Source organism: Chaetodon auriga, chromosome 11, assembly GCF_051107435.1.
Source record: "Chaetodon auriga isolate fChaAug3 chromosome 11, fChaAug3.hap1, whole genome shotgun sequence".
NCBI classification, from domain to species: Eukaryota; Metazoa; Chordata; class Actinopteri; order Chaetodontiformes; family Chaetodontidae; genus Chaetodon; species Chaetodon auriga.
In genome coordinates this window covers 26,571,631-26,585,503 of record NC_135084.1, presented here as the reverse complement: position 1 = coordinate 26,585,503, position 13,873 = coordinate 26,571,631, and the positions used below count along the sequence as shown (strand labels likewise).

Genomic DNA, 13,873 nt, shown 5'->3' with positions numbered 1-13,873 from the left:
ATCTACGTCTCTTTCAAAAACACATATGCAGACAGACAACCCACCCGTTCAGCAGGCTTGTCAAAGAAAGTCTCTCTGAGACAGCTGTCAGGAATGTCCCGAGGTCAGAGAGAAAAAGCAGGAGACAGATCGAGACAGATCTGGTTGAGGAGAGGAACACTGGTGCTGAAAAAACATTTGACTGACAGAAAGCTAATTGAAAACAATTTTGATGAAAGCTGAAGTCATTTTCAGAGGAAGATGCTAAATACTGGCTGTTCCTTCTTGTTGAAATGTGAAGATTTGCTGCTTTTCTTTGTTTGAGGTCTTTGAAGATTTCACCGATGGACTCTGGAACTCGTGATTGGCTTTTTGCATCTTTGCCTTTTTACAGATCAAAAGACGAATCGAACATTTCTGACAGATAATTCGATAATGAAAATAATTTTCACCCGCAGCCCAAAAAAAGAGAGAAAAGGAGGGCAGGGCAGAAAAAAACAAGACAGAGAGATACGCTGAAACGTGTTGACAGAATGGTGAACGCTGAGCTCGTCGACGGATAAATGATGAATCTACTGATACCGTCTAGACGCAGACACACAAACACATGCTTCACGTCAGCCTCCAGAAGAGAAATGATGCAACCATCTGCCCCAAGGACACAGCTGAGAGGACCAGCATCCAGCATGACGCCCAGCTAACCAGCTTCATGTGTGCATGCATGTACGGGAGATTGAGGTGAGCTTCCCATCAAGGTGAAAGTGACCTTCTGGAAAGCATCCTATTTCCTCTGGAAACCTCGTGTGTGGTAACATGATAAGTAATGTGCGGTTTAACAGCTCTGATTTCCTGGAAGCTGGCCTCCTGCATCTTTAGACTCACATCAATGAGGCCTCCAATTGCTGTTACTTAGCATAATAAGGTATAGTGCAACGGCAGCATCCCCAAAATAAACACAACACAGGAAATCATTTTTCACTGAGCTTAACGTCCTAAATCCTCCCTAACTGTAATGTTTCCAAAATAAAACCGTCTTCCACTGACACTAAAGTCGCTGTCTCGACCGTCTCCTCTGTGCTTCTTTGTTCTATTTCCTCCAGCGTTGTCAGCTCCAAGGCCTCCACCAGAAAAGCCAGCTCCACGCAGCCTCCCAGAGAGGAGCTGGCAACAATCTTTGAAGCTAAAAATAACCGCAGCAAAATGCAGCGAGCTCAGGATAATCAGAACCCACGCCCATATGCAGGCCCGCTCGCTCGCTCGCTCGCAGGGCCGCCTGCTAAACTGCTGAGTCGCAAAAGACCTGGATACAATCACACCGGGATCAATATCTCTTACAGGGCAGAGGCTGGCTGAGGTGGCTGAGTATAATGTGCGTGAAAAATGTGCCACCAGACTCTGACACACCCACATACAAAGAATCATTATCTATAACCAACCAAGAGGGAGGATCTCTTGCTGGTACTGATGTCAAAATTAATGACCAGGAAAACAGATATATTAGATTAGCCTGAGGTGCTCTTCAGCCGGCCCTCGTTTCAAAAGATCATTTACACAAACAACACCCCCTGGGTCAGTGGGACAGGAGCTCAAATCCTCAGCTAAACATTATAATTCATTTCCTTTGATCTGTTTTCATGCTCAGCCTTCTCACTGAACCCATCTAACGCACATGCATTCTGTAAAGGCCTCTCCACGTAGATGTTTCTGACATCCACCTTTCCCTGGCGAGATTCAAATTACAGACATGCACAAAGGAAACAACTTGTGCACTTACTGCATAGGATGCAGAAGAAGCCGGTGCTTGTGCGTGTTTCACATAACGGTGACACTGCTGACGTACTGAAGCCCTTCAGGTTGCTCTTTTTCTGTCCAGTTCCTGACGAAGTAGTCGATAAAGTTGTGCTCGCGGTCCCCTCGTGGGTTATTAGCTCTGATGCATAAGCATAGCATGCTATTTAGCTTCTCGGACAGTCCTCAGCTGATTTGCTTGGAATATCTTAAACCTTAAAAGATAAATTCACATGAGTTCAATATACTATATTTCCCAGCAGTATGCTCATATAGAAATACATAAGTAGCTCAAAATTGACCGAACGGGCTCAAAGGAAACCACTGCCATCCCCGAACAGAGGGTGTTCATTTCACTCTCATTCATTTTGAATTGATAAAAATGCAAATGTTCCTTATGCTGGAACAGATAACTAACTTTTGTGAGTTCCCTCGTGTACAACCGCTCTTAACAACACTCCAGTTGAGTCCAGTCAACATCAGCAGAGTACCGGTAATATGAATCAGACAAGCCGACCTTGAGAGACAGGCAGCGAGGGACACGAGGACAGAGCGAGGAGAAAAGAGAGGGAGCGAGAGGGACGGCGGGGTAGAGGAGGAAAAAATTCAATTATACAGCTCAGCCACTGAAAGAAATCATATCGGACTACAACTGGTTGAGGCCTGAATTGCTGGGCTCCCTGCTAGCTCTGTGTACACTGAGGTTAAATAATCACCGTCTAAGCATTTTATCTTCGCTAATCGCATTGTTTACTGCCAGGTGCCAACAGCATAATGAGCAGAAGGCAGGGGGAGAGGCTTGTCTCCAGACCAATGCATCACAGGTGAGCATTTATGCCTGAAGCATTAAACCAGGAGAGGTCAAACTCTGTCACTGGGATTATGTGACCTTAAGCTGATGTTTTACATGTCAGCTGACAGTCTTTGCAAAGTATATGACAGCGTCTGCCTCTCTGAAGTATAATCAGAGGAGCAGAGGCTAATGAGCAAATAAAAAAGGAGATAAATGAGATGCAATGACACACACACACACACACACACACACACACACACACACACACACACACACAGAGGTGAATTCTGCACTTACAAATGATGGACTTGTGTTTGTGGTGTTGTGACAAAGAATTCTGATTCTCACAAAGCGTTTCAAATCAATGAAAACAATAAAACTGGGCCTGCACTTGTGAAATATTTACAAGTTCTCCGAATATTATGTTTGCTTGATCTGACGCTGATATAGTTTAGCTCAAGGTAGTGCACAGCCAGGCGATCCCTCATGTAGATGCAGAGTAACATAAACCTGCACATGACCCAAATGATGTCATTAGACTGTTTAAAACGAGTGTTTTGATCGGACTCCTCTCCCGGTGAGTTTAGGTATCTGCTTGCTTTAGGTGGGAGAGGGTTGTGGACGTGGTCACGATGAAGCGGCACTTCCTCGTGGAAGGAGGCGTGACGCCAGCAGCCGTCTTCGGTGTCAAAGTCGGACACAGCTCCACTCTGACTTGCTCTCAAGCAGGTTCTGTTGTGCTATAATAACATCGTCTTCCACCTTTTCTGCTGACAGAGTCATGACTGGTATGACATCAAAAAGTTTCTTGTCTTGAAAATAGGTCATTTTAAGCTTTTGATAAATGCCATTTCTTTCTGGTGCATCCACGGGTCAGCTGGGTAGTTGGAGGCTCCTGCCCCCATTTGTCACAGCCCACACTCCTCCTCTGAAGTAACTACAGAGCTGCAACAAGCTGCAGAACTCGCTGGTGGCTATGTCTGAACTCATAACAGCCTGGTATTTATTTGCTTACTTGTGTTAAACGGTTTGCTGCTGTAGGCCGGCTGACAGATTTAATAAGACAGCCAAAGGTGGGCTGGTGGAGACGAGGGGGGAGATTATTGCCGCTTTGGAAACCAATCTTATTTAATAATCCACAAAAATCAATATGTGTTTCTTATATGCTCTGATGACACAACATGAGGTTTTAGGCTTAATTTACAATCTGTTTTACCAAAACTGTCTGAGTAAATACACGAGCGTATTCAATCTTTCTGAGTCAGGACACAACATTTATGGATTAGTTGCTTCTCTTTGACAGTAATGACCCAATCACAAGACGGGATAGCACGTGAAGTGTTAAACGCGACCTGATGAAATGATGAATTTATGAGTCTGCTAAAGGCCGATTCCACCAAAAGAAACTAAAAGCAATCCCAGCTTGTGATACCAGTGCTGGTGTAACGTAAACAATAAGGAATCGATCCGTCACCCGTGCTGTTAATATAACTGTTGTTCTTTTCGCAAACAGTCTCCGTGTTAAGCCAAATTAGTCTTTATTGCCTCAACAAGACCTTAAAACGGCATTTCCCATCAGCAGTCACCTCAGAGAATGGGGACAGTGGAGCAGTTAGCTAGCAGGAGGCAGCCTCCTCTGGAGAGCTGACGCCGGGCAGGTGAATCCCAGAAAAGGAATTAACTTCTCTTACATCTCTACCTTTCCGCCACTGGCTCAGATAAACTGGAGCAAGCCTCATCTAATCACGGCAGCTTAAACCCGAATTCATTATTAAAAGCTCCTCTGAAGTTAGCAGCAGCATTTAGCCACTTTGTACTTCATCATCATCTGGACTGGGATGATAGATGTGTTCAGGAGGCGGGAAGACAGGAGAGAGGAGAAGTGAGAGAGCAGAGGCTGATGGAGAATTTCTACCTCGCCAGTCATGAAGCAATTCTCTTAAAAATCTCAGAAAATAACACACTTTGACCTTCGCTTCACCAACAGGAACAATCCTTCCTCGCATGGGGAATGAAGGCGCCCCGAACACCTTCATTCACTGGAGAAGTCTGCATCTACGGCGAGCCGCTCAGCGTGGGATAATTCGTCAAAGGGCCATCTTCAATTATTTACGCTTTCCTCTACATATTGAACATGTTTCTCTTTCGCATCATTAATATTTCATCACTCTTCCCCCTGCAAGACATTTCATCAGAATGAATCAAAGTGACGTTACCCTTCGTTCTCACAGCGTCTCCGACAAATTAAAACTGTAATCGGGCCGGTATGACAGATGTTTGATGTGACTGGTCAGGCGCGTCAGTCTCAACGAAGACAAACTCACTGAAGTGTATTGTGAATTAAAAAAGTCCTTGATCTTTAGGAGCAACTCGTGCGATTGGTTAAAAGTTATCTTGGCAATGAAATGAAGTGGAACATGAGCAGAGCATGGGCATTCATTTAGATGCATGGGAACGGAAACACGAGGTTCCAGACATTCTGATTACAAGACCCTTCGGATGGGTCAGATTGTTACAGAAGCTATGTTTGGGATTCATCTCAGAGACATCCAACAGCACCTCCAGGCTTACTGCAGACTGTCAGAGCTGGATGTAAAAAATATCAGCTCTAACTTGATTTTTACAAATTCCTGAACAAACACAGAACTTCGATTGCCGACCAAATGGAGGTCTGGGCCCAGAGCAGTTGCCCCTCCACCACTTTCTGTTCTCCACCTTGGTAAAAACCCAAGTTATTTTTGATCCTGCTGTAATGTGTACTGAACAATCATGCATCAAAATGTAGAGAACCAGGTTCAGAGACCCCTCTCGAGCAGCCACTTCCCAGACTCTGATGAGTGATACAGTCGCAGATCTTGAGAAATTATAACCCATCTTCATAGAGCAGAATTCACACGAGTGCCACAGCTGAGACACATTTCAGTCACCATTTCTCATATTGTTTCCCTCAAAGCTGTAATTTTGTCCTAAAAAGCTCTTTCAGCTGCAAAGAAGCAATCAGCCTCGGAGGACACCGCTGATCTGAGCTCTCATTCACGTAAGGGGTCACAGCCGGGTCACGCACATTCAATACATACAGACACGCTGAGACATATGCTGCTGCGGACACAAGAGTGTGCACATGTGTGTAAGCATGTCAATGGGCAGTGTGTGCACACACACACACACACACACACACACACATGCATAGAAAATCCCCATAGGGAACTTGTTACTAAGCAGCTCACAGAGAACTAATCCAAGTGTAAAGATTGTGAGCTCTACAATCTTGTTTAAAACCTAAAATCTGGTTTAAAACCTAAAATCTCTCCCTGTGAGATGATTAGTGCAACACAAACATGTACACTGATGCCTTCGGTGTTGGCCAGAGCTGATGAAAGTTCAGTTCGGGTTAATTTGGGGGTATTTCCTGTGTGGTAGATGAGCTAAAATGTGGGCAGCGTATCGGTTTCATCACCGTCACTGGTGTCACGTTCAGTCCTGGCATTACCGTAACAGATGTTTCAGCATATTACAAATAATGTGCTTTACTGTGGCTGCAGTAACATGCAGGTAGAGCGCTACGAACATACTCATAGATCTGGAGTTACATCCACTAACTACTGTTTCTCTTCACTGTAACACAGTCCGGTAACATGTGGAAGCTAACAAGAACGAGCAGTTTCTCTGTTGTTGGCTCCAAGAACCAACACAACATCTCGTCTCTCCTCTCTGAGGAGACGAGGACCCACAGAAACGTCCCCTGAACAATAACTGGAGCGCTCTCAGACGATATGTGAGGCTGCTTTGAGGGCTAAAACAAAGCAGGATTCAATTCAAAACTGAGGCTCATTGATGGATTGATACCAACTTCAAAGTCAAAACCGGTAAGTTTTGCCATGTTATGTTGCTTCACTAATGTTACTCGTAGCATCTATTGTAGACCCTCGTCCCAGAGCAATGCTGCTGTGTTTGATACTGTCAAGAGAAGCTGTGGGAACATTAAGCCTCATTTGAAGCCAGCTGAATCACCAGAGTGGTAAGTTGGTTGTGGGAAACAGTTTTTTCTCATTACATTTTGTGTCATCTCATAGCCAGAGCTAACGTTATCTCCACACCTCATACTGCAACACCACCTCAGCTGGGTTTGTTGTTTCAGGAAAGCCCCCTCTGCTGTGCCAGGATGTGTGTCTGCTGCTGTATGTACATGTACTTGATAGACATGCCCGTGGTACACTGGCTGTTGTACTTATGTAATACACTTTGGGTTTTCTGCCAAATAAATGCTGTGGAAACACCTAATCCTACTTGTCAAACTCTGAGAATGAATCACATTACATTTACTAAATAACCTACATTATGGGGCACATTTTAGGTCATACCACCCACCCTTGGTGGAGACTCATCAGTGGGTTCAGTCATAATGTTCTCTGATAATGATACAGTCACTATGGTGATTTTGTTAGTTTACGCTTCACCTGACACATTTTGTCTTTGGTATTTTTCAAGTATTTTGACTTTGACGTTCGGTGAAGGTGCATGACTCAGCATAATGCAAACTTTAATAACTATACTGTTGTCAGAAAAAACAGCAGTAAAGCAGCACTTTATTTTGTGAGACAGTCACGTTGGTGTTGTTAATGTGTGCATAAACATTTCCTCAGGCATCTTGAACGTACCCTCGAGGGGTCCTGAAACACAGCCAAGCAAAAATGTTGCCTTTAACATGTCACCTTGGCATCATTTGATGAAAAACATCCTGCCACGGACCATCTATCAAAACAATCCTTCAGCAGTCAGGCGGCTCGTAAGCCCATGTAGAGTGTGTGTGACTGAAAGGTGGGCTAATGTAATTCTGCTGCTTCCACAGTCATGGTGATGGGCTGTTAATCTGGATTTAGGTTTCAGGGCCACTGTCTGACTGAAACCTAATCCCAGCGAGTGGCTCAGCATGGAGACAAAGACCTCAGACTGAACCCGAACATCTTCTGAAGCTCGGATCTCAAAACAGTCACAACCGGCCTCAAATGACCATTTCTGTCTTTATTTTGTCTCCTTTATTATCGGTACATACCACACAAATAACCAACACGTCCCCAGTGCCTTCTCATTATTAAATAAATCTTTCCAGGGATTTACTCATCACTACATTGACTCATCTGGTCTTATTTACTAACATGAATAATTCCCTTTTATTATCCCTCTGCATGCTTCTGACCTATATTCTAGATTCTCTGCTTAGTATAGCAGCAACATAAGAATGTCATGTCATCCATCTGATGCATCTTCTCTGGTGTAGGACACATCCTATGCAGCATTTTACAAAGAAGTAATTCATGTTATGAATTCTATGAACACTTATGAACCTCAGACTGAAACATTACCATTTCTCTTCCCCTATTTCAGTGCATGTGAAGGATCACTGCATGTCTGCTCCTAAGTTGTAATCTTAAGGGGGATGATGCATAAGGGCACAGATCCGGTTTCCAGTTGTCTTGATCCAAGTGACATTATCACCGAGGCACCACCTGACATTTTGCCCTGCCGTGCAGAGGTCACCTCCCTATAATGGGATCATCTCTCCCAGGTCTCAGCTTCATTTGGCTTATATCACAGGGATGGCTTAAGATTTCATGAGGTCCAACAGATTTAGATATGTCAATCATGCTTTCAATGTGACATTTGCCGGGAGTAAGACGCCTCAACTATTACATCAACCATTCCTATAGGTATGAGATCTTGAAGCTAGAAGGTCACCAAACACCACCAAAGCTGCACCGCTGAAGTGCCATTTTCTGCAGAGAAAATAACAGCTGACTAGCAGTTGGGGCACTCGGCTGAGTCAACAGGACAAGAGATAAGAAACGGTGTCGCCTCTTTCCTGAAAAGTCAAAGCACAGGCCTGTGGACATAAATGTAAGCAGAGAGGTCAACAACGACTCCCTGGGTAAATTTCGTCATGAAGCATCCCATCACCTAACTTAAAATTCAGCTGTGCTTGCTGATAATGGCAAGCTAAAGCTAAAACGTCTGCTTTATAGAGACCAGCTTACGTGACATAAACTCTGGGATTCAGGATGAAATTTGGATGACATCTGCTGCTATAGCAGATGTTTTGCTCCCTGCTGAGATGGAAACAAAGGGTTAAGATTACAGTCGTCATTGTCGTTACAGCAATTTAATTTAGCCAGTATGATTTCTCAAGAACGTGATGCAAAGTAATGACCATCACAGCACAGAGTAGTTCCACAGTATTATCTAGCCTCCTATTGTTCAAGGAATATTGAAGGTAATATATTGAAAAAAAAACTTCACATTGGAAAAAAAATACACCACAGCCCCATGTGACATAAAATCTTTGTCCATCTCTGACCCACAAAGACAGGGACAGCATCAACAAGAGCACACAGATGGCATGCTATACTTAAATTAATAGAATTTTCCCAGTTTCTGAACACAAGCCAACACGGTCAATCCAGTAATACCGTATAACACATTCACACATAATGGATAGTTAATGTGAAAATGATGGCCTTTTCAAATCAAGGCAGCGTGTGGGTGGCGGAATAGAACGGGTGGGAGGGTGAAGGGTGTTCAGGATTATCGAACCAGTCGGCTGCAGTGGCAGAACTTTCTAAGGAAACCTGAAGAAGGACTGACATTTTCCCTTGGATATCTATCAACGAGGCTTAATGGTTTTCATGAGCACTTGCTGGAGAAATGACATTTTTTTTTAATGGTTAATTAATAAATGAAAGGATGATGATGAATGGCTGCCATTTTTCATCGTGTAATGAAATGATACACAATTTCTTTCCCTGTGTTTCTCATTATTAGACAGAACATTCCCTGCTCTCTGGTGTAGGCCGGGCACATTTTCATTATCACGGACACAAAAGAAGCAGCCACACCTTCGCATTCGAGCAGACAGAAGCCACAGCAGGTGGAACTGATTTAGTTTATCATTATTAAATATATGCCCGCCATTGTGTAATTATCAATAACCTGATAAATGGCAGTAAGATCGTAAGATGAAATAAAAAAAACAAACAAAAAATATGATAAAAAAAAGTCCAAATTGTTAGATTAAACCTAAATAAGTAGGACATCACATAAATAATAAATTCCCAGGAGGATATGATGAGACAAGAGCAACAACACTAAAGCTTAAATGCTCCTCCAGAGCCGCTCAGGTCAAAGCAAATGGATTCCTAACAGACAACACAAACGTCCTGTCTAATTGCTGCATTCCTTGACATTAAATAGCAAAATGTGAATGCAACTGTCATGTTACATTAAACTTTAAGAAGGGGCATGAAATGCCTGCACCACCTGGTTTCATCAAAGCCTGCTGACGTGTTTTTCCCACTGCAGACACGAGAAAGAGCATGAGGTCACACTGTTAAAAATATAAGCCACTCCTGTTACTCTGGAACTGTCTGCAGAGGCCCAGGCCAGGATCAGAGACGCGAGCATCACAAGCAGAGGGAAGCCCAGCACATAATGTGACACCATTTTGAGAGCAGAGAGACTTATCATGGAGGAAGCTGTGTATGTGTGTGTGCACATCATTGCTCGCTCAAAAAGAAAAAAAAAAAAATCCCTCCAGCACCAATCAATAGCCAGTGTGCATGGCATGACGAGTCAGGGACAGACATGCTGAATACGGAAGTAGAAGGAGCAGCATCCATTAACAAATGGATTAGGACAGACTTCTTTTCAAGTCATTCCAGATGCAGCAAATAATCTGATTATCTGGGTGTCAGTCAGCATATTATTGCCACATTATAAGCATCAAGAGCGTTTGGAGGTTCGCAGCAAAGAAGCATCACCCCAACACTTCAACTGTGAAGATTTGAGGTTGCAGCAGGTAAACAACACCACTTAGTGTACATATGAGTGCATGCATGCACCAATGAGTGTAAATGAGCTGTTCAAATGACCCCTGTTCAACCAGTTAATCCTCACATAATTCACTTCATGAGTCCAGACTAACCCTGGCTACATCGAGCCAGTTTTGAGGCACTCATGCATTTCCAGAATCTTCCTTATGTCTAAGTTGTTGTTTTAACTACATCTTAGTCTTCCACCCCCTCAACAGTCACAGTGCACTAATCACATTACCCTTTGTACCTGTAAAAAAGTAAATAACTGGCACTTTGTAGCAACCCTTGTCCTCTTTCTATGATGCTAACATCACCTCACACTGCTAAATACCATACAAAGACAAAGACCAGCACCCTAAAGTCACTCTATGTTGCTGTAAAAGGACATCTCCTGCTCAGTATGCCTCCAGCATGTGATGCAACAAAGAAAAGTTGAGCCATTAACAGCAGAAAGATTGATGATTGAGTCCTCCAATACTTCAGATAACCTTACTGTACCAATCAATGTTATTGACCACTCTTCTGCGAGTGTCACATATACAATATTCAAAACAAAATGGTAGCACATCAATTACCAGCCAAATGGTGTTGAAGAGCTTGTAAAACTCAACATAGAAACAAATCGAAGTTCAAATATCAGTCTTGATGATGAAGAACCAACCAGTGGACAAACCTTCTGCACACTTCAGCCAGTTAAAAGGCAACACACCTGTGGAATGCCATTAGTGAATTTATCTGCTCAACCAAGCTAACAACAGACTTCCCTTCAAAGACCAAAGATGTTGTCCTTCTACATTAATTTTTCAGGCCAGAAAACAAAAAAGCCCTTTAAATTCTGGATGCACAAGAACAGTGATGCACTTACGTGTTTTGCGGTGGTTGTGTGAATGCGTGGAGAGCGTGGTGGAGACCGTCTCAGTCGTAGTATGCTCGGGTGTCCACATCTGCGTAGAATCATGGAGCACGGTCGGATTGGACGGTGATGGGCTAGATGTCGCCACTCCAATTACGAAGGTCGTCCGCGGTGCTGCAGTGGTCGGAATAAAACCTGAAGGTCCACGTCCGTTACGATTTACAGGATTCCGTGGGGTTACTTGGCTACCCGAGGCTCCACCTCCTCTTGGGCTTATAGTAGTGGTAGTGGCACTGGAACGAGTTCTACCTTTTGCAACAGTCCCAGTTCTAGGCGTGGGGTTCCCGCCATCAACTGTAGGAGTAGTTGTGGTGGTAGTAGTATCGGGACTTTTGGGTATCCCACTTGGCTTAGATAGGAAGATAGGATCCTGGCCTATTCGATTAGCATCCACCAGGTCTGTTGGCACGTAATCCCGCACTGTACCAACAACAATCCATTTCAGCAACATCAGGCTCAATCCAAGGCCAATGAAACCGATAAGTAAGGGGACCACACACAGCCATGTCTGCTGGCGAGGCCAAACTGCACAGCGAAGCGGACCCTGATCTTGGGCCTGGCCTTCGCCACGGCCCCCTGTAGCCCCTGGACCCTCAGGTTCCTCCAGGATCACAGCCCCGGCAACAGCGGCCCCAGAACACTCACTCATCCTTCCCTGCCGTCCTTTATGGCTCATTGAGGGTTAACCCTGTGACAGGCATCGGCAGCAACTGACTGAAAGGTTCCAAACAATGCCGGACATTGAGAGACAAAGTGAAAGGTGAAGAAATGGATACACAGAGATCCCACGGGAGTCGGACTCTCAGTAACACGTACACAAATATGTAATCCAAGGATAGAGAGAAGGGGAGGGGTGCAGGGGATGCATGCAGACACACAAGCACAAACACACAAGCACACACACTCACACTCAGAGACACCCAGTGAGAAATGGAAGGTGGCGTAGACAGATAATTGCCCGATTAGTCCGTGTTTAGTCCGGCCCAACTCCCGATGTCCAGCTGAAGCAACAGTGAACTTCACGCAGGTTCACAGCAGGGTGAGCAAAAGGAGAAGACGCGATGCTTCTAAAGGAGAGAAAGAGGGACAAAGAGAGAGAGACGGGAGGGAGAGATGGGTGGGAAGGAACACCTTCACATCTGTGCATGTGAGGAATCTGAGGCATCAGTGTTCGGATGCCACTGCAGCAAAAAATCCACAGCGATTTCTACTTAACATGCATGTGTGGTCCCTCCATGTACAATCCACGACGGGACAGTGCCGTCTAATCAGGGGAGTGAAACTTGCAGGGTGGGTCTTGTTGCTTCCCCACCCTGTGCAGGATCAAAAAGATGAAAGATGTTTTCCCAATGCAGCCTGTTCCAACAGCTTTAGCCGAGTCAGCGTCCCTCAGCTCCCAAATTCGGCCTCTTTCGTAACTGAAAGAGAGTGAGAGCAAAGAGATTTGTCGTTTATGCGTCTGTCAAACACTTTCCTTGGATTATCCGCTATCTTTGTTGCCCGTTGCTTTTCAATCAGCCTCTCCCTTTTTGAGGATTTTTTTTATCACTCTTTTGATCCGAACCCACTTTGCCTCCTTTGTGCGTGCTCTAAATTCCAGTGCGGCTAAAAATAAAGCAATAGAATCCAATTAATTTTCCATATCCAGTCAAAAATACTTCAGATGAGGGCAGGGAGAGGGAGAGGCAAAAGGAAAATGAATGAGGGGTGTTGTCACGCAGTGGTATCACAGGGCGGATAAATCTGCAACTGCGACGCGTGATCCCGCACCTTCTCCAGTCGGCTATGGATCAGATTTCCCCAAGCTGTCCGCTCAGCGCCCTGCTGTCTCAGTGTACTGTCCGTTAATACTGCAGCAAGCACTCGGAAAGCCTCTTCTCATCCATTTGAAGGGAACATTCCGGCACAGAGGGATAAAATGAGAGAGGAAGAGGGTGAGAAGCAGGGAGTGGATGAAATGATTGAAACAGAAAGAGCAGAAAGCAAGAAATAAGAGTGAAGACACAAACAGGCGGCCGCAAGGTTTAAAAATATCCCGCTGATTCTCTCTGAAAGGTGTTTTTTCCTCAGTCCCCGAAAGCCTGCGCTCTTTCCAGTCAGTCTGGTATTTGTTAGTCGGGTTGCTGGGATCCTCCGTCCGTCCTTTCCTCCAGGATGCTTTCTTGGAGGTGATTAGAAATGTGCGCCCCGCGCTGGGATGGGAACTTGCAACCGCAGCGGCAAACGCTCCCAAACCCCCTGTGGGGTTAGCAACATCCGACGATGCAGCTGTCTTTACCTGTGGCAATTGTGATGCAGACGCGCATACAGCTGCCTCCCCGAGCTGCCGCCGCTGAGAGACAGAGAACGAATGAGAAGGGGGAAAAAAACGCAGGCACAGACAGAGCGGAGTGTGCACACTGGTAGAGCGAGGGAGCAGAGAGAGAGGGAGGAGGGAGGAGGGAGGAGGGTGGGAGGAAGGGAGGGAGGAGAGAAAGAGGCTGCACCTGCTAGATGCACCAGCTCTGGGAAGCTTGCCCACCTCCGTTTGCAGGG

General features: G+C 45.0%; 1 protein-coding gene across 3 annotated transcripts in view; it reads right to left on the bottom strand.

The window, feature by feature from the left end:
- The window catches only part of nrg3a (neuregulin 3a), a 312,192-nt gene extending 298,526 nt beyond the window's left edge, over positions 1-13,666 (bottom strand). The window contains exons 1-2 of one of the 3 annotated variants that reach the window (XM_076743952.1): positions 12,247-13,666; positions 11,291-12,026 (exon numbers count right to left, since the gene is read on the bottom strand). In XM_076743952.1, the coding sequence (XP_076600067.1) occupies positions 11,291-12,014 (724 nt within the window). In that variant the 5' untranslated portion in view covers positions 12,015-12,026; positions 12,247-13,666. Of the gene's footprint in view, positions 1-11,290 lie in introns of all 3 variants that reach the window. The other 2 variants (XM_076743951.1, XM_076743950.1) reach the window with 2 other exon arrangements.
- Between the last annotated feature and the right edge of the window lie 207 nt (positions 13,667-13,873).